This window comes from Papilio polytes, unplaced genomic scaffold (genome assembly GCF_000836215.1).
Source record: "Papilio polytes unplaced genomic scaffold, Ppol_1.0 DF820889.1, whole genome shotgun sequence".
In the NCBI taxonomy this organism is placed as follows: domain Eukaryota; kingdom Metazoa; phylum Arthropoda; class Insecta; order Lepidoptera; family Papilionidae; genus Papilio; species Papilio polytes.
This window is the reverse complement of record NW_013528315.1, coordinates 144,284-166,418: the sequence shown is the minus strand read 5'-3', so window position 1 is coordinate 166,418 and position 22,135 is coordinate 144,284. Positions and strand designations below refer to the sequence as shown.

Below are 22,135 nucleotides of genomic sequence, written 5' to 3'. Positions count from 1 at the left end.
ATCAACTGTATTTTAATCATTCTTCAATATTGAATACGCTTTTTTAAAAGCCCCTTTGAAATTATTTTGTAATGAAATAAGACCCTTTTTAATTCTTTGCCCGCATTAACCGGTTTCAGATTAATAAAAGAGAATGAGTAGTGCTTTGAATAGTAAATCTAGATATCTCAATATGCGCAGGGTTCCTCTATTGTCCGACGGAGTGCATGCAAATACGCTGGGGGCAGATGTACCCTTATATAAAAAGGGGATAACGGGACGCTCTATGTAATTTTAGTATATTATGTTTTGAACAAATGTCGGCTGGTAGTTCGCAAGTGTCATTTTTTTTGTTTTTTTTATGTATTTTTATAACAGTTAAGTAATTTGTTGTAGTTGATTTGTAGATAAAACTTTTTATAGTACTGCAATCGTTTATTAATTAAGGCACTACGAGTTTCAAAGATTTGATTTCTATATTTGTTTAAGGTGACTATTATTAAAGGGTAAGTTATTAGTTATTTCCATTGCCACTTGACGGTAAAGTTTGTTAATAGTATAACGCAATAGTAACAACAAAGGGAAAAGTTATTGGTTTAATTAGTTGTTAATGGTTATACGCGTGCAAAAACCCCGTACATTCAGATCAATGCACGCAATACGCTTGCAAACCGGTTCTCACGCACATCGAGACAAGAACACGCGACATCTCGCCTCAACCGATCATCACTGTTTTGAATGTAACGAATTATTCTTGTTGAATTATTTTGCTTGACAAAATCGTCAACAGTTCGTTGATCTGAGTTCTGTTGGAAAACGAAAATTATCTAATGTCGACGTTCTCATACTGTTTATCAGACTCTATAATGATTTGTGCAAATGTAAAATTGTCGATTAGCACAAATCGTGTACTCCGTAATCTTTATTTTATTTGTTTTTCTCCCTTTCCCTTTTAAATATAAAACCTCCGTTATAATTGCACTAATAAATTATTACATAATCTACATTGATAATTTCTTGATATTTAATTTTAATTAGGGAAGAGAAAAACTTAAATAGAGCTAAGCTGAGAATTGGGGCATAGTGTAGTTTTAGGTCAACAATGGTGCAGAACTGGCTTGCCTTGTATGTAAATTCATTGCAGATGTATGAACTTAAAGTTGGCAACCGGCTATTATTATTTTGTAAGAAAACGTTTTTGTTGCATTCTTTCTGTAATCTACGAGTATAAGAAAAAAATTCCAGAAACCTTTTAAGTTGGCGCATTTTTAATTGTGATGTTATATAACATACTTTGTCAAAGTATTTTTCACTACGTAAAATATTAGTGATTATTTAAAATACTTCAGTACTTATTTTTACATAAAAGTTGAAAACTACTTACTTTATGTACTTCACAGCATTATTTATTTATTTATTCATTAATTGAATGGATACGAAGTTAACCCCTAATATTCGTATGTTTTAATACTGAAATCCTACTAAACATAGGTTATATTTTGTGAATTAATAGAATTTGTCGTTTAGTATTCAAAGGTTGCTAACCTTAATAGTATGTAAACAACATTCTCTGCCACAAGGTCTTCTGTTTGGACAAGGCTGTAACGAATGTTAAGGCCGTAGGATGAAATTGGACTAAAGCCCTTAGGACAATTTAGATTCACCCTGCCCTTTCCCCTGGCAACGCCCATGTCTCTTGCCATTTTATAAAGCAATTTTGTGACCCCATTTTTGCTGCAGTAGTGAAAATAGATGCACTTGTCCGCATTGCGACTACGTAGACGGCAGAATAACAATTCTCTAGTAGTTCTTTTATGTTTGGTCAAATTAATTTTGCCTTTCTCTAAAAATAAAATGTAAAGTAGGTAAATAAGTATTTCAAAATTGTCATAATTGCGCTACAGTTCCTATTTCTAAGGTATAATTTACTACAATACGGGTAAGTGAGGAAAACAAATTGCACTCATTGTTCTAAATCGTGTGAAATAATAGAAAAACAATTGCGGTATTCATTGTAACGAAGATACATTTTCTTTAACAAACACATTACGAAAGATAAGTAAGGAAGAGATTATTAAGGCGACTATAGACGTTCAGTTTTAACTGAACAATCGGACTATACAGCAAAATCACATACGTATTCAAAATTGTAACTATCAGTTCTTTGTTTATAACAAACTTTCGCGTTAATGAAAACTAATCTATTTTCCAGATGGTTCCATGGGATCATGTCGGCCAAAGAGGCCGAACAGCTCATCATGGAGAAAGGAAGGAATGGCTCGTTCTTGGTGCGAGAGTCGCTGACCCATCCCGGCGAATACGTCCTCTCCGTTCGAGTCAGAGGTCGCGTGTCCCACGTTATGATACGGAGACAGGTGAGTTATTACACAATGTTATTTTAGAGTTAAACTTTTCCATCTTAGCTTTGTCATATTTGAAAACGTTCGAAGTTCGGGAAGTTGTCCGAGAAGTAAAATTGTGCTTTTCTGCTACGTTGCGATTCTGTTCAGACTTAAATATACGAGTAAACGTTTTTGTAGCGTCACCGCAAAGTACATCAACAAATTGTGTCGTTACGACAACGTTCACGCAATTATCATGCAAATATTCGTGATAGACCCTCTGTCAATAAGTAGGGACGTCTAGTTAAAATTTGCGACGTTGCCACACCGTGGCAATGTGAGTTTGGATAAATATCTACGTATTTATGAAGTCCTAGTAAAGTAGCGCTTTTATCCACCCGAATAGTCTGCGTCCTCTCGTTTCTTCACATTTTTTTTTATAACGAACTACTCGTTGAATCTGATTGCCTAGTTCTGCGTACTACCTCATAGATCTTATAGTTATATAGATTGTGTTTTAACCCCCTCCCTCTCCAAGGTTTCGTAGTAGATTTTCTCTCGTACATGTTCGCCGGGTAGATTTCGTAGCACGACACACGTGGGTTGAATGTTTGCTTAATTTCTTTTGTTTTTAATTTTTCTATATTAATGACGATAAAAGTGTTTCTCGCTTTGTACATTTTTTACCAAAGCAAGATAACGACAAAAAGAATTGTTTGTTTTGAGAAAATATACTTTTGAAGATGAGTCACATTATCTTCAAGTCAAATTTAGGGTTAGTTTCTTCTGGGAATTATTCAGTCAACAAGTGAGTCAAGACAGACTCGGAAAGGTTGACCAAATAAAGTGAATCGTGGGCATATTAGCTAATATCACCGTCATGCCAACAGTTTTTATATGATTTTGTTAAACATTACCACAACATGAATGAATAATTAAATGACATCACTTGTGCAGACAGACATGTCGAGACTTTTAATAGAATTATCAAGTATAGCCTATCATCATCAAGATTATAATAACATCTTTGAGAACATTTTTCTAAACAACATATATAAAACCAGAGAACAGTGAAGTGGAACTTTATTACTTGTTTAATATTAATTAAAAATTATTTATGATAGTCCCCTACAGTTCAGAAATTCGTATTTCTCAGGAGCATCACATGATGCTCTAGCTTATCCTATGTTAGTTTCAAAACTAAAAATCTTCGATAGTTAATGTTCAAAAGACACACAATTTTTGTATTGCTATAGATCGACACAGACTCACGTTCTTTTTAGATGCAAATAAGTATGAACCATTGTTAGTTCTAAAATAATTTTGTATTCCGATAAAATAATCCATCCCCTGTAGTTTAATAATGTACAATGTAATAAAAAAAAACATTTAATTAATTAGGAATATGTACTAACTAATATTATAGAGACAGAAGAGATTTGTACATTATCAGATAGTAACAGGCTATATTTTTTTATAGCCTATTTATTTCACGCCAACGAAGTCGCGAAAAAAACAGCTAGATAAAATATAAAATAAATTTGTCTAAAAGTGATATAGAACCACAAAGAATTTATGATATCAGGAATACATGACAGTACGGGAGGTTTGTTTCAGTTGGAGAATGAAACAAAAATATGTATTAAACATTAGTCAAACAAGGATGTTAGCCCGGTGTGAGATGCACCGCTAGCGATTGGCTGAGTCAGAAATAACGTACAACCTACATGGGCAAAGATGGCACAAAATTAAGGCGCTAGTGAGCTATCATAGTTATACTTGTGCCCACAGGATCAAATAACTTATCTGACTATAAATAAAAAAAACAATGAAAAGACTCCCTCCCCTCCTTTCTCGTCTCTCTTTAACTCGGGAGATCATTTTTCTCCTCTTGAATTTTGAAAATGTAAATATTTTACACTAGGAGATCAAAAAGGCATAAGAAATGCATCTTTATTGGATTACCATTGTATAATCGATAGACTGATTTTTAAAAAGAATGTTTTGGAATTATAATAAAACCCTTTGTTCATACAGTTTTCTTATAAAATATATTTTTAAACGTTTGTTAAATATACTGATACAAAAGCTGCGACCAAAAAAGCATATAGCGCCACCTATCTTATGCTTAGTAAGATATGCCGACTTTTTCATAAATGTGCCATCTGTTGGCCTCACTGTAATAATATAGAAGTTATTTATGATATCTAAACAAAAAATACTAGCTCAATTTATTATAATTATTATTTGTAAAGAAATTAATTTAAATTTTGTAGGGTATTAAAATCAAAATAGTTATATGTGATAATTATGTTATTAGCGCATTTAAGGAAGGGAGGCTTACGGCGCGAAATACAAATGACGTTAAGGGGCACACCTGAGTTAGAAGAGTATAGGCAATCTAGTTATATTGTATTGATTGAGTTTAGCCGCTGAAGTACCAGGGCAATATAAATTAAACGATAGATTTGACAATACAGATACTTTTAACTTAATCATAGTTTAAAAAGAAGAAGTTACTAGGTAATATTCAACAATATTATTATTATTAATTTAGAAGTAATGTTCTATATTCTGATTTGCGATCAATGAGATGTACAATAAAATCGATATTTATATGAAAGTGTGTTTTGACTAGATTTGTTTAGGACCTGCGCAACAAGAACCTTGCTTGGTATTGATCGAAAATTGAAATTGGGTAAGCAAATTACCAGGGAACTATATGACGACTGGAGATTTGTGGCGCCAAATTTAAGAATTGACTATTGTTCCATTTACTTATTTCTAAATACCATTACATTGGAGATTCAGCCAAAACTGTTACTATCTGTCAATGTTTTCTTTTTTCTAAAATAAATTTCATTACAAGGGTGTCTTATAATTACTAAATCTTTTTTGCTTTGTAAAATATCTTACTAATATCATAAATGCGTAATATTAGTAGATGTCAGAGTTTGTAGTATACTGCTGTAGTAGTGTACTGCTGAATGAATCTCTATGAAACTTGGCATGCACCTGATGGTCTGGAAGACCACTTAGACCACATACTTTGTAAGATAATATTTTAACAAATGTATTTAATTTATTTCATAATCATTAATTATTTGGCCAGAATAAGGCATACCTACACAAATCCATAAGTTTTCAAACACGGTATCTTGCAGTAGTAGCAGCTTCTTCCTTCAGACGAGCCTTTTCCTTTCTGCTAACATCGTGAGACAAAAAAAAAGTATCGAATCTGTCTGAAGTTACCCTTTCTTTATGTACAATATACTAGATTTTGTCCTCAACTCCGTCGAAGTGGAATTAAAAAAAAAATAAAGTAATTATGCCTATGTGTTTATCCAGACTGTGCTCTACATCTATACCAAATTTCGTCGGGATTCGTTCAGCCGTTCAGGCAGTAAACTCTAAGAAACATCCATCTATCCATCCGTCCAAACTTTCGCAATTAAAATATTAGTAAGATGTGTACACATAAATGTCGTGTGTTTTTAATAATTAATTATATGTTTAGTTTCGTGGTCATTGCCAGATCTAGCCTAGGACAAGGGAGTGGCAGCTATACCTACATATTTAAAATGCTTTTATACGAAGGAGTTTTATGATGTCTATTGAATATTCTTCGACTCTCTGTGTCGCCCATGTTGTTCGACACGAACTTATCGGGCTATCTACTGAAATCACCTGAACTATCGGTGCAATAACAACCTTCTCCAGATTTTTACAATGAAGAGCAATTTGAAAGGGTGATTGATAAAGAATTAAACCATATGATATCATCAAAAATCAATCATCAACATGATGGAGATGAGTTGGAAAAACGGGGTTGTGAAAGGACAGTGAATACAATGAAAATAATCAAGACTAGACGACACCAATAATCTTTATTTTATCTAGACATTTTTTTTTACATTATTAACGAATAAGTTTTTTTCACATTTACAAAGTACATAATATTTAGCAATAGAAAGAGTACAACCGAGAAGTAATCACAGATAAAAATAATATAAATCCAAAAAATCAATTATTACGCTTATTTTATAACTTGAATAAAAATGTAAAAAAACAAATATAAAACTGTTTGTGAAATAAATTGTAAGAATATTTGGATGGAACACTGCATAAAAATATTCATATTAACCGCACGTACCTAAGAAGAATACCTATTCTAGACACATAAAGCTTGCTTAAAATATGAGTATTTAATATGAGTAAATATGAGAATTTTTGAATTACAATTCTAACACCAACTTCAATTTAAAAGATAGAAACACATTTATCTACGAGTATAACTTTCATCTACGAAACTACTGAAATTTTATAATCTAAATTCTAAGCAGACATTTTCAAATCTCATATGAGAATGGTATGGGTATTTCTATCATATAATACGTAATTAAATTTATTTGAAATATCATATTACAGGGTGATTAATTATTGTATTTATGACTACTAGACTTGACATTTATTTACTTATACATTAAAAAAATCTATTAAAAACAAAGCGAATGTAAAATATGCCAACTTAAATGAAATAAAATATTAGATTATTTTTAATACATTATAAAGTAATACAAATTTGCAACAAAATAATTTCCTTGCAAGACAAGACAAACAATACCTAATATACGAATCGTTTTATATAATTTTATCAAACGTAGGCATGTAATTTAATAAATAACTAGATTCCTTAATACCTTATAATAATTTAAGCTGGTTAATACATCCGCGTAATTCTAAAAAGACTTAAATGTTAACACCAATCCTAGATTACTGTTTACTGACAAATATTCAAAGATGGCATATTCAATAGTTTTATTGATCCGATTCCCTTACAAATAAGTTCATCTCAATAAAGTTGTTTGTTATTTTAGTAACTCAAACTTTTGATTTATGGTTTTATTAAATTTTAGTTGTTTAAATTGCCAAAACTATTAAAATTTCTTTGTCTTCGATTCAGTATTGTTTTGATTTTTATAATCATCTTGGTTTTTGCTTATCTTAATAGAACGGGCTGTGTGAATTAGTGTTATGACTGTTGGAACTGGGGTTTTAATATTCTCTGTATGGCATATTACCGCGGCGTTGAATTCTATTATCATTTCCACTGTAAAATGGTATCACGACTGTTATTCCTGGTTGGCCATTACCACCCTCTTGGCCAGAGTATATTGAAATATTAGTTACATAACATGTAGCTTCATCTCCGCGGCCAACGTTCGATTCTTGCTGACGTGGGACGTTCAGGTCACAGTACGCTGGTTGACTAAAATTTCGCAGATTGTTTAATCGTTCCTGCAAGATGGCGTAGTCCATATCCTGATTTTGATATTCTCTGCCTTGAACTCTACCAACTTGTTGATCATTGTAACTGTTGCCAAATGGTGACAAGCCGGTATTGCGAGGTCCTTGAAAAAAACAACCTTGTTGGTTATTTTGCGTCATTGGTATATTGCCACTTCCACGGATATTATAATATTCCGGACGGCAGTTTAATGCTGGCTGCTGTGGAATGTTTAAGTTTTGGTAGTGACTGTACGGTGAAGGCAGATTGCTGTGCCACTGATGGTTTAAATTATAACGAATGTTGTCATTCAGTCCACGGTTTTGATTAGTGCCTTGCATGTTTTGATTTGGAGGATTGATCCAGTCTGTTTGGATAGGTGTAAGTGCCGGGTCAATTGGAAAGTGTGGGGGGCTTGGGATGGCAAAGTTGGAAGCAAGATCTAAAGCTGGTGGTTGATAACCTTGCTGTTGATTTGGTAAAATATTATGGTTGCTATAACCATATTGTGCCACCCCAGCACTGCGATGAACCGGTGTAGCATAATTTTGTTGAAAAATTGGAATCGCCGATTGAGATGGTTGTTGCGTATCGATAGTTAGCTCTCCTAGTTTGTTTTCAAGAGTTATCATTTGTTTTGTAGGCTCATCTACGACTTGAGGTATCTGGGAGGATTGTTTCGTACCAGGTCCCACGTTTCTCTCTTTGTCCGGCACTGTATCTTCTCCGTCTAATTTATCTTTTTTATCATTACTACAGCTCGATGTCCCGGGTTTATCTTTTAAAATTTCACAAGAAGTTTTTCCGATCTTGTTAATTTGTTTTAGAAAAAAATTATTTATTTTCATCGTACTAATATATTCTAAATTTAAAAATTTCAGAATACGTCGGCGACAATTTTTGTTTTGTATCGCTACTTCTATACACGCCGAAGTAAATTCTTTATACGGACAATCCATATCTTTAAGAAAATCTTTCAGCTCCGAGAGAAAAGTTTTGTATTCAGACTGATCTGGGTCAAAGTTTACTGGGCGATAAGTTGGATACACTTGTCTAATTGATTTAGTTAATTGATGCACATATCTTCTAAATATAGAAGATTTTGGATCCACTTTCAAAAACATTTCTAACGCCGTTCCAGTATAAATTTCAAAGCCGTCATCATTATCCCAGTCTTCCGTATTAAAATACATGATTACTAAGCGCCGAAGTGAGAAGTTGTGTAACCGCAACGTTTATTAGTGAATCTGTAAATAAAAAAAATGTTTCTATATAAATCGATCTGTATTAATAATATAAATATATTATATTAATATAAATATTGTCACACAATTTCTCTGTAAATGCCCTTGGTACTGCAGAATACCATCACATAGATGATTAATTCTAAATATGTACATGTTAACCAATTTTTAAAAAAACAAAACCGACTTCCAAACAAGATACATTAAAAACTAAACATTCTCAAAAAAGAAATACACTAAAAAGGAACGAAATAATTTCTAGAATTGCTTACGTAGAAATTTCACTGCCTAACTCGGCTGACACCGCCATCAAAGTAATATTATTTTACATTATAGACATAACAGCTTCAATAAGGGAGGTTCAAGTAATTTAAGGAATTATTTCGTTTCTTTTTAGTGTATTTCTTTTTAAGAATGTTTTGTTTTTTGATTGGAAGTCGGTTGTGGTCGATTTTTAGAGACTGTAAACGTCGCGATATGATAATCTCTAGAGTTCAAACACAGAATGAATAATCTAAATCGGTTAGCTAAGGAATTAAGTAAATAATTAACACCTCGTTGTGATCATTCACTCATAATTCTGTGCGGCCGCGCCGCTGTTACCCGTGAGCATTATGAGACTCGTAATTTTGTGCTTATGATATCTCATAAACTATTGTGCGGAATTATATTATGTTCAAGGGACATTTATAATCTTAATTAAATTCTCATGATAATGGACATATTTATTTGGATAAGGATTTATACTGAACCCGATTAATAGCGTTGCAAGTGGGGTATTGATTTTAATCGATATTTTAATGAGAAAAGTGGTTATTGTGCGACAACCTTAGTATATATGCTAAAAAAGACTTTACATCATTTTTGTGTAAGTCTTATAGTTTAGACTATGTAAGCAAAGAAAGCAAAAAAGACCCCAATTTCAGTCATGCGACTTTGACCTAAACTATTTATCTACGCCGCAGTGTTTGACTCCAAAAATTAAACAAAAAATGGAACCCACCTGCTATCACCTTTCGGATAAAAAAAGAGAGTCAAGCTGGAATAAGAAAAATACTATAAATCACCTATTTCCTACGCAATTTCACAATCAAATACTTTTTTTATTATTGTTATAACTCTACTTTGATTTTGACGAATTTTCAATCGTAAGATGGAAACAAAGGAAAACAGCCATGACACTTGACACGCCCTTATTCCAATATGGTGGCGCGAGCAGATACTAGGTAGCTAGTTGAATTTAGGAAATTAGCACATCAAAAGAAACGTACCAATTTTATCAACACCGCAAAACTTACTAGGCAATTATCTTTGTCAGACCAATATTTTCCTTGAGAAATATTCACTAGACATAAAAAACATTAGTAAAAAATATCAAAAAAATATCGATAAAACGGATATCACCATATCTTCTAGGACGGGTCTTTTGTCAGAGGATATTAATATTACTACCTAATGGAAAAAAGTATCATACTTACATTTATTTTAAACACCTATCTGGAGCCTTGCCGCAACGTCTGCCCAAATGTTCCGCATCTAAATATCTTATTGATTAATTACTCTTGTGCGCAGGTCAAAAGGTAAGGCCACGTATTGAAACGTTCAGGAGTAGGTTTAATGTCTTTTATGTCTTTATCCAACTTATTATTATTCGTTATTCATCCACATCGTAAAGTATTTTAAAAAATGCTATATATTTTTTTGTTAAAAAAAGTTGAATCTAGTGAGGAAATAAAAGTTTCGAATTTCAGGAGTTATCAATAAATAATGTACCTACAATAAATATTTTAGTTATTTGACAATAATATGAACTGTTTACTTTAAATTTGTTCATAAATTGAAATTAAAATTAATACAGATTTGTTATATCTACAAATAATTATAGAAACTAAAATTTCTTGTTTCAGGTCAATATCAAATCAACAAGTGGTTAATTTAGACTCTGAATAACTTAACTTTGCTGAATCGGGGTGCCGCTTGATATTTTATGTATGAAATAATTGATACATACATTTATCTTCCTTTAAAAGTTTAAATCAAGGAAGTTTTGTTAATACTATTTTATAAACAACATTATAAAAATGACATTTATCAATAGTTTGAAGTATGGCAATAATTTATGAATCAAAATTGAAGAGAGCGATAATAGGCATGCGCAACATTTTTGCGCGACTTTCGAATGTACTACGTATTAGTTAATTCAGAAGTCATTATCATATTATACTTATACTTATACTTATACTAATACTTATACTTATACTTATACTTATACTTATACTTATACTTATACTTATACTTATACTTATACTTTTACTTATACTTATACTTATACTTTTACTTATACTTATACTTATACTTATACTTATACTTATTACTTATCTTACTAATATTATAAATGCGAAAGTTTAGATGGATGGATGGATGTTTGTGAGTGTTTGAAGCCTAAACGGCTGAAGGGATCTCCATGAAATTTGGCACAGGTTTAGAGCATAGTCTGAAAGAACACATAGGCTACGTTTTATTCCGGGAATAGTTACGGTTCCCGTGGGATTCATTAATTTAGTTTTTTAATGTTTACTCGATCATTCTGCAACGGTTCAACATATCTTATTGAAATTTGGCACAGATATAAAACAAAGTCTGGAGTACACATGGGATAAGGTTCATCTTTCGGGGATGTCCTGTTCCCGAGGGATACGTAGCTTTTTGTTATTTATATAGTTCGTACGTTTTCTAATACCACGCGGATGAAATCGCGGGCAGCAGCTAGTATAATAATAATTTCGAAACACACGGGTTTTTTTTATCACAATAGTTTTGTTTGATCTCCCGATATTTCGGCACATTTGATTGAAGACACGACGACACGGCTGACTGAAGTGAGGCGGTATACGAAAAAAACCGAGAAAATGCTCACATACATCTGTTACAGTTTTTTTTTGCGACTAGTTGTGATTTGCTATCCTCTAAGAAGCTAGTAATGAATATAGTGTAGGACATATAGCGATGACAATAATAATAGCGAAATCCAATTCAATTATGTACAACTGTAGTAATAATAAACATTTATTAACTCTCATTATTTGTATTGGTCATGTAGGTCATTATTGATTTGAGAAAACAGTGTTTATATTTTAATCTATAAGTTATAACTTTGAATCTATCGATTCAAACTACAATGAGAGTAAAAATCATAAATCCAAAAGATTGACATATTATTTTACACAACCCATCCCTACTAAATTGTCAAATGACTTGTCGTACTAATCACCCCATGGAGGTATAGATTACATGTTTCTTTTGGCAGCCGACAACGTTATGAAATAAAAAATGACATTTAATGTCAGGGTAACAGTGACATAGCTTGTCAATTCACTTCGCGTCTTTACTTTACGCATTTTGTGTGGTTTTTAAATGTTATTCGTGTTTATAACTAGTGCAAGAGATAATTTTATTTAAAGTGGGAGATATTTTTTATCGCTTAGATTAATTAGGGAGGTCCAGTAATTACATTTGAAAATGTGAATCATCTTGTGTCTGTTGCAATCAGAATTTGTTACATTTGTTAATTCAAGAAATTCCCTAACTCTCAAGTTAAGACTATTCATGTTAAGACTATTCCTTCCCTAACTGTTTCAGAGAGTGCATTGCTAAAAGTTTGTTACAACGATTCTTTAACTATAGAGTCTTCTAACCGACAAAAAAAGTCTGGGGCATTTCCTAGTTACATTGTAAGGTACAAGTATTTCCTTTACAATTGGCATTTTCCTTTTCAAAAGGAAAAAATTACCCTTTAATGTTGACATATTAACTTGCTGGTAACCCTAAATGCTCAGAGGCGCCATCCTGTCAATGTCAAAAATGTGCCACAATATTCTTGCGGGACTATATTTTATTTTTTGACAGTGACACTTAAAACTTTCGAACTAATAACTGTGAACAAAAAACTTTTGTCTTCTAGTTTGAAAAATACTTCTAATTAAAATAATTTAGAGCTTTAGGCGGTCGATTTAAATTAATTTATTTAAATCTTATATTTAAACTACCTAGTTATGGGCGCGATATACTTTTTACATTGATCGTTTTGTGGATTATGTCAGTTTGTTATTACTAATACTGGTGCTTGTGGGTAACGTTAACTTTGTTATATACTACGACTGAAACAGACAAGCCAGTTAAAATAATAGCCCAAATGAACTTCGAGATTAACCCAGCGTTTCTATGTAAATGTAAAATGAAGTGAAAGTAAATAGTGCAATTGCGAAGTGAAATTTCTTAAATTGCCGAGAAAATAATGGGCATTGTATGTTGTTTTAATTGGCAAAGGTTTTTGTTTACTGTAATAACATGTCTACTGCATACCATGTAAATTAGTACACATTTATCATGGATTTCCTACTGAAATATTCATAAAAACGTTAAGCTCTTGTCAGTTAGGTAGAAAATATTGTGTTCTCTCTTTCTCTTTAAAAAAGCAAATATATGTATTGATATATCTGCGTTGAGTACTCACTCCAAGGTTTAAAATCTATCCAAGTTGGAACCCGACTTTGTTCTCTTTGTTATATTGTATTTAAATTTCTGTTTATAGTAAGTCTGAAATTGTTTTTGTGCAGTAATCTAGTAAGAACAAGTGGTAACCAATAAAAAGATGAAATTGGACTGCTAGTTTATAATATTCAGCCCATATCCCGCAAGTGCAAGGTCCTCGATTCTCACAATAACTGGTTTGTTTGTTTTGTTGTTCTTATCCAGATGACTTGCAATTTAGTTCTCTAGTCCATTTTGTGGGGTGTTAATATGCTCATTCAACTTTTGCCTGTATCATTATTAGTTTGACCTGTTGAAGTTTCATGTGTGCTATGGTCCATTTTTATAAAGTGTAATTATTGTTTATTTCTATTTAAAAGTGTACTTGTGTTTATATAAGAAATAACAAACAATGATAAGAATTAAGTGTGTTATCACATGTTTTCTTTCTTAAAAACCGGAGGCTGAATTAAAAATGTTTTTGATAAGATTGTTGATTTTAATATGTTCATGTTCAATTAAAAAATCATTTATTGTAGCCATTAATGGATTTAGACATAGTTTACAGTCCCCGGAGTTAGAATAAAATGTTAAAATCAACTAATTTGTGACGAAGCAACCAAAAACATATAATACCAGAGAATTTGACTTTGGGATATATGTAACCTATTTAAATCTCTTGTAATTTTGTATAATTAAATATGATAAAGTCTGTAACTGCAGTTTAATTCCAATTATCCTTGTTAAGGAAATAAATAACCATTATACTAATATTATAACTGTGAAAGTTTATTTGGATGGATGTTTGTTAGAGTTTGTAGCCTAAATGGCTGAATGGATTTCATTGAAATTTGTTATAGGTGTAATAGATAGTTTGGAAAAACACATTGGCTACTTTTTTTTATTCCACACAGACGGAGCCATAAGCGAATGCTGATATTGGTTAAAAATCTGTCAGGAACAATACTGTTTTTAAGGTGATCTTTTTACTAGTTACTGAACTGTTAAATTTTTAACAGACACATGATTAGTAATAATATACAAAACTATTTAAACAATGAGAAGTGTACATTACATGCATAAGTTGAATTGGGTCACATGAAAAAAAGATGTTGTTCACATTTATATTTACTGATTTTAAACCTTTTCAGGTAAGTTGTACTTCATACATTAGACTTGTTATTTATTAATCAAATTACATTCATATTTCTTCACTACAAACAGCTTATTTAATTATCTTATAATAATAAAATATCCTAGAAAGAAAACAATAGGAGTAGTACTATCAATTTGACAATTTGTATAGAATAAATAAGGTCAAGTTTTTGTAGGAATAATTTTTTTTAAAACATTTTTTTTTAATTCAGTGTTTTGATAAATAATGAAAATATTTTGACTTACGTGTAGTTAATACTTCCTTCAGAACTTTTTTTGGAAATAATAGTAGAACACATATGTAATAGTAAAGCTACAGCTAAATACTACAGTTAGATTACGATAAATACTAGAGGAAGCGAAGCGAGGATCTTGCCTGCAATGACTCTATCTCTGTCGAGCTAAGGTGTTTTAAACATTTTCTTTTTCATTTGTTATTTCGATCAGAAAAAGCGTGACTTTCTATGGAGAGTTTCAGGTGGGAATACTTGATTGAGTGCAAGTTCCCTCCTTATGCTTTACTGCTATGCACGAATAACTCGCGAAACTGCGCTTCGCCCGACCTATTTTACAATATTTAATAACAATAATAAATTATTTAATCGTTAGATCTGAAAGTAGTTAAAATTGGATTCGGTTAAACGTTTGAATTCGATCAACCTGTGATAATTTAAGCGTAAATGATCATAATTGTTACAGAATTTTCTAGCTTTGTTCGTAGTGTTTTGAGGGGGCGGGATATGATCCATATCTGATTTACTCTCTGTTCCTTTCCCTTGCCCTTATTTCCTCCTCGTTCGGTTCGTGCGTGGTACGAGAAGTACTTGGGTTATCATTTGCTGGGTGCCTCACGGGGTTAACTTGCGATAAATAATGTATTTTTTGGATAAACCGCACTAGCCTTGGTGTTCTATGAGTGCTCTGGCTGCGGGCCTGCTTCAATCTGCCAGACAGCAGCTTGGACCTTAAAAACTCCAGTAACAGCATCTCAGCAACGTTGTTCTCAAAATTAGACATGTTATTTATGATTTCATCTTTGAAACTGCAGTGTAGATCAGTCAAGAGACTTGCTAAATTAATAACAAATTTATTATACCTCTCAGGGTATAATACACGATTTCTGGTAGTTTGTATTCTGTATCCTCTTTTGAAATAATTTACCACCTTCTCTACAAATGTTAAAAATTCAATGTCATTTATAGACCCCATTGCCTTTAGTGTGTCGCGGCTTCGCTTGAAGGATCTGCACGGTATCTTCTAAATCGCCTGTAGAGTTTTCAGCGTTTGTGATGCTATTCCACCCCTTAGGAACCTCCTCTGCTTGAGAATTCAGATACTGTAAAAATAAAACAAAAGCCATCTTAAACACTGAACAATAATAAAATAAGATTGTATAGTAAAATGTTTTGGAACGACAGTAGAATTGATATACAATGTCTTTTTTCTTGGATATGGTTTTGTTTTGAACTTATAGGAAAACCAAACGGTAACTCGATCGATATTAATATAACATTATGACTGATTTGTAATTTTAAGGTGTCTGGATTTAACATTTATATTACCGAGACAAAGTGATTACTCATTTTGTGTAAAAAAGGTCTTTATAAAACTTACCCTTTAAAATAGAATATTAATGATCTTTTTCATTTTATTCTCAACGTATGGCACGATGCGCTTTGAACAAGATACACCTCCCAATACAAAGGACAAATGAGAACCTTCCGAATATACTGAGAAAATGTTATTGATTTACTGGCGATTCGGCGCAATAGTTCGTCATAATAGCGGTAGATTTCATTTTACCATATTCGATGCGGGCACAGATAAAATATAAAACTTTATTATATGTTATTAGTATTTAACTTATAAGTACATTATAGGTAGGTCTTATTTATTACACTCACAATCGTGAGATATTTGGCACCTTGCCAAACATACTTTTTCTATCATGAATATCAAATAATTTTTATGCTAAGAAACTTTTACTATCTATCAAATAAATCATGAGTTTTGATGAGACGGAAGAAAAATTTACTTTAAAGTTACTTTACTAAATTTCTATGAAAATCAAATCATGAATGCTTGTCTTTTGTTATTTTTTTCCTTTACAAAGTTGGCAAGTTTTCAATACGTTCGGATGTGGCAATAATGTTTTAGTGGTATTGATTAGAATGTATTTTACATTTCTGAATTACCAGGATCACATGACTGAAAGAGTATCAAATTGACAGTATAGTCACCTTATGTTTTCACATATGAAACACAGGAACATATTGTTATCTCTCATTTTCTAAAGAGAACAAGAAGGATGACAGTATGTCCAAGTGCTTCAGCATAGAATAACGACATAGCAGAAAGGTACATTATATTTTTAAATTTTAAAGATCGTGGTAGTTGCCAGATTCAAATCGATCTGTATAAATGGACAAGCTATGAGACGTGGTATTTTGTGCCTATTTGATTTTCGCCATTTTGGCGCTGATAGTCGCAGTTAGTGGCTGTTGTGTGTTCGAACTATGAATAGTGATAGAATGAGAGTTACATTTTTTTCTTCAATTAATGAAATATAATTTTCGAGTACGACGAAGTACAAATATTTTTCTTGTGATTTTATCAGTTTACTAAATAAATATGTATCATTAAGTTATAAAAGAGTAGTTTGCAAACCGAAAAAAATTCCGAACGAACGTAGAAAATCAATGCTAAGGAAGCTTTATTGATTTCATACGAAGTTTAACCGCTCCAGTATCAGGATAACATAAAGATGAAAGAGTTTTAGTATGAACTACACAAAAGTACGAGTAGGAAACGGACATTTTCACCTTCACCTCATTATAACTAAGGGTCTATTAAGAACCATAAGGGTCCGTTAAATAGAATTTCTTTTTCAATAACTAGGTTTAAACTAAGTTCAAAAATGCTCTTTAGAGTTACGGTAATCTTTAACTGAAGATTTACATATTTAAGAATAAATTAGGGGCTGGTTGGTGAAAACGTAACATTGTCAAAATTATATTATACTATACATATACCATAATACTATATACTATTACATCTTCCATCATGCTAATATTATAGAGTAAATAAGAAAGTAATATAGGATGGATTTAAACTCTTTCGCAATAGACATTTTTGAAGCCTTCATAGCTTCCATAAGCATATAACTATAAGCTAGCGCGTACCATCTTTCGACTGCATCGTCACGTCCTTCAGGTGGGATCGTGGTCAAGTGCTAGCTTAACAAATATAAAAAAAAAAAACAAATATCAAACCGATAACTCATCATCGTGAGTCTCTCTGTAGGGTACAAATAATATACTACTTTAATTGTTGAATATTTAATTTTACATTTATCACGCACATTTAAAATATTTATCATAACGTACATGTTATCAAAACAATTTAAAAAAAAAATATTTGGCAACTGATTAAGCATTCGTTCGACATTTAAAAATAAGCAATACTAGATGTAATTAAACGTGGACTTTACTACTGTGGAGCTTTACTACAAAAACATACACAGTGTTTCAAATATTTCTTATCGCTCGTTAATATTATTAACACATTACATTATGTCATGGTTATTGAAACATTATATAAGTATGCATAGGCTTGCGTATACGATCTTGATAAAAAAAAAAAACTTATTTTATACCTTATACGCATACTACTCGTATATTTAATCTGACATAAACTTATTTATAAAGTAGAATAGATTTTAAATTGTTTCAGGGATACTAAGGTATAAATATACTTTAGAAAAAAAAATCACGAAATGTAACCTTTTTACGATTTTAATAACATTGGGCATATTTGTTTATGAACAACCAAAATAAATATCATATCTCATCAAACATTAAAAATCAATTATATGTTATACTCACTACATACACTTATATAAATAAAAAAAAATACCAAAAGTAGACAAAATTTAGGACTCTGCCTTCTGAGGAACAGCGTTATTGTGCACATTAAAATGCGCGACTTATTAAAAATCTCCCAACTCATTTTTCTAATTATCACTATTTTTATATTAAACTAAGTATACGCCATTTACAGGTATAAGACAAAAGTATAATGGAGATATATTTACACAGTTTAACGGTTATTTGAATTTTAATTCACTACGTTATGACACATGGTTAACAATACAATATTTTAAACAACTACTAGGTGGGATTGACTTGGATGGATTAGAATTTACAAACATCTTTTTAAAAATAGTATACAGGTCTTTTAAGTTAAATTTAAATAACAATTTCAATTGAGCACATCTAACATTCAATTATTGTAGTTAAGTCACAAATAACGAAGATAAAGAGTTACCCTACTACTTTGAACGTTAAGTACCTATAAATAAACACAGCCAGTAATTACAACGATTAGTTAATTATGTACATTGCACATTCAGTTCACATTTATTTATTTAAGGACCAGTTTAATGTGATTTTTTATTTCGGTGCATTTGTAAATAGTACTCGTATAATATTTTGACGGAGATTTGTATTTGGCACTTTTAAGCCTTTTTAAAACAATGTTTCGATGATGCTATTTAAAATCACTTCACTTCATAGTAGACATAACATTTCAAAATATAATGTAATTTTATGATTTTCTAAAGTTACGGATTTTAAATACATATTTTTTTTAAACTCCATTAAAATTTCACTTTTGTATAAATTCGAAAATCATTAAAAAACGACTTTAAAAAAAAAATTTTCACAAGCTTCGCTTTAATACTGTATACGAGTAGTAGTTATTTTGACAATTTATAATAATTAAGTTCATAGAAACTAGAAACATTATCAAGTATTTAGCTATTTACTAATAATACTACTAATACTAATTTTTTCGGTCTGATTTTAGTATCCGTCTATCTTAATACTTTAAGATAGACGGATACTAAAATCAGACCGAAAAAATTTTTGACATCGTACAAAATCATCAAAATTTCCTGGATTCAACAATCTAAGAATTTTTAAATCATATATGAATCCAGAGCCTATGTCCAGCAGTACGCAGACGAAGGGTGATGATATCAATCACATAAATCGCAAACAAGTAACAGCAAAGAAAATCGGCAAAGCTATTAAAATTTTCCCTGACATTCCGGATTATAATCCCTGTTGTTTATTTTACTACATAGCATTACAATGAAGCGTCGATTAACCAAATGACCGCTTACCCGAACTACGCCAGCTTACCTACTTGCAACTGGTCCTAGAACTAGCAGCTACCGATTCTCATTAGTAAAACAAAGAAATCACATGGTTTCATACACGATAATATGTCATATAGTGTTTGAATTGATAGTACAATTTGATGAATTGGTTCAGACAAATTTTCAACCATCTGTATGAAAATAATGATGAGTGACTGGTTCCCGGGTAGTCCTGCTTGCAAACTGACTAAGATGGTGGTTTTTATTTTATTGTATGATGAATAAACCGGTGTTCCAAATACGCATGTCCTCGAATTAGTTCTGATAAATCTATGCACTACTGGATCTAGTTTTTCTATAGCGTTCAGTGAGTTGATATTCTATCAATGTAATTTTTCATTCTTAATCGAATTTCTAGATACTTCGTTTCTTGCTGTGTCTAGTTTTTAGTTTTATTAATATTTAATGGGTCTATTGGTTTTTTTAATTTTCATCATCGTAGTAATCGTCTTCGGGATTACGCGCTTCGCCTAATATGCGCTTCCGTGCTTCCTCGTACTCCGTTTTCCTTTGTTCGAGTCCCTTCTTGGGTTCCGCATAATTAACACCAATGATTTGCCCTCTAGCAAGATGTGACGGCCGTTTTAGAATGCGGACAGCTGGCTCCGATGTCGGGCGTGTATCATTTAACGCCTCCATAGTCTTTTTATTAATTTTCATTTGTGATCTTATAGGTGCTTTAATAGCGTACATCAATTTCAGCTGGTTACCCAAGACTCTGCAACATTTTGGTTCAAACGTTGAATTTTTCGACATTTTTATTTTTCTGTATTTCCTTACTATTTCATGAAATTGTGAAATTGATTGCAGTCAACCAGTCCACGATTTTTCAATCTTTAAGTATATCCATCAGTATCTTCTATATTATTGTCAATATGTTATTGAAAACTTCAATTCTACCTTGATCCTGCAATTAATGTGGACCTGGAAAGAGGGATTTTTCATCGATTTTAAGCTAAAACTAATTGTGTTTGTTTAATTTCGTGTTAGTATTTGTGTGAAAGGATTTAAATTATTAACTGTAATCTATTTTAAATGCACATTTTAGGTCGCATGTTAGATAGATATACATTATACGTATCATAATAGAAAACCTTAACGACAAGAAGGTAGTCGCATAGCTTATAGACCAATAGGTGGTAATATAGAAATGTTTAAATTAAAAAGACTATTTAAAATCGCACTAGCGCACACAGCGACAATTCCATTACTATGGACTACTAAATTACTATTTAGAAATTAAACATATTCATAGATGTAAATGCATGAGCAAAGTAATACATCAAATGACACCAGTATTGTTTGTAGCACTCTTTATGAGCTCAACATTAACTTTATTTTGTTATGGAATATACGCATAGCAAGTAAATAAAGTTACCTTTAATATCGATGCTTTTCTTAGATGGCTTCCTATAATTTATTTTAAAGACGTCAATCTTTTACAGTTGATCTTCTCATAACACCTGGAAGGTACATAATGAAGTATTAGAAACACTAATATTTGCCTTCTTCCTGAAAAGATATCAAATTACTTAAATATTTTTTTTCTATTTTAATTTTCTATCCCAATTAAGGAAGAAAGTACAAAATGGACAACTGATTTATAATTTCCGAAACGTAATTAAAAAAAGATTAATCGAAATATTTCTAAACTATTGCGCCGTATAACCTAACTCTTGCAACAGATATTTTTAATGTGCAAGTAGCTAAATTAATATAAATCAAAGTAACATTAACGAACAAATTGTGTTATAAATACCACGTTCTCATTATTTGATATAGTATGAACCAGTGACTACTAAGGCATTCATCATCATCAAGATTATTAATCGCCATAAAAACGGTATCAGATTTATTAAAACCAGATAACAGATTTCAGTATTAGATTTTAGTATGGATGGATTGTGTGAAAGAGGATATGCTTAAAAAAGGTGTGGATTCAGATATGACGGCTGATAGAGATGTATGGAAGAGCAACACATACTGTGACGACCCTCCGTAAGGGATAAGGGCAAGTGGATAATGAGATTTATTAAAACCTTAATGACTTGCCTTCACTCCGCTTGATTTTAACATCAGCACAAAGATCTTCTTGACATTAAATAAGAATTGAGGACTTATTCTGCTTTCCCATAGATAAAACGTAGTATAAACAAACTGGAAGTGAACAATTCTCTGCGATCAATCTGCGCATGTCAACAAATGAAAACGTTCCTTTTAACACGACATCACAGGGATATCAGGATACATCAAACATTTATTGCTTTATTAAAATTCATTTGATGTAATTGTAACCATCCTCTTTTTCTCTTCAACTCTCTACTCCATAAAAATAAGCCGTTTGATCAGAAAATATAAATTTTATGCCTTTCCAAAG

At 31.6% G+C, this 22,135-nt stretch overlaps 1 protein-coding gene across 1 annotated transcript in view; it reads left to right on the top strand.

Moving 5' to 3' along the window:
- The window catches only part of LOC106110100 (tyrosine-protein phosphatase non-receptor type 11-like), a 64,857-nt gene that overhangs the window by 3,274 nt on the left and 39,448 nt on the right, over positions 1 to 22,135 (top strand). Inside the window, exon 2 of the mRNA XM_013291812.1 lies at positions 2,192 to 2,354. Within this exon, the coding sequence (XP_013147266.1) occupies positions 2,192 to 2,354 (163 nt within the window). The remainder of the gene's footprint in view (positions 1 to 2,191; positions 2,355 to 22,135) is intronic.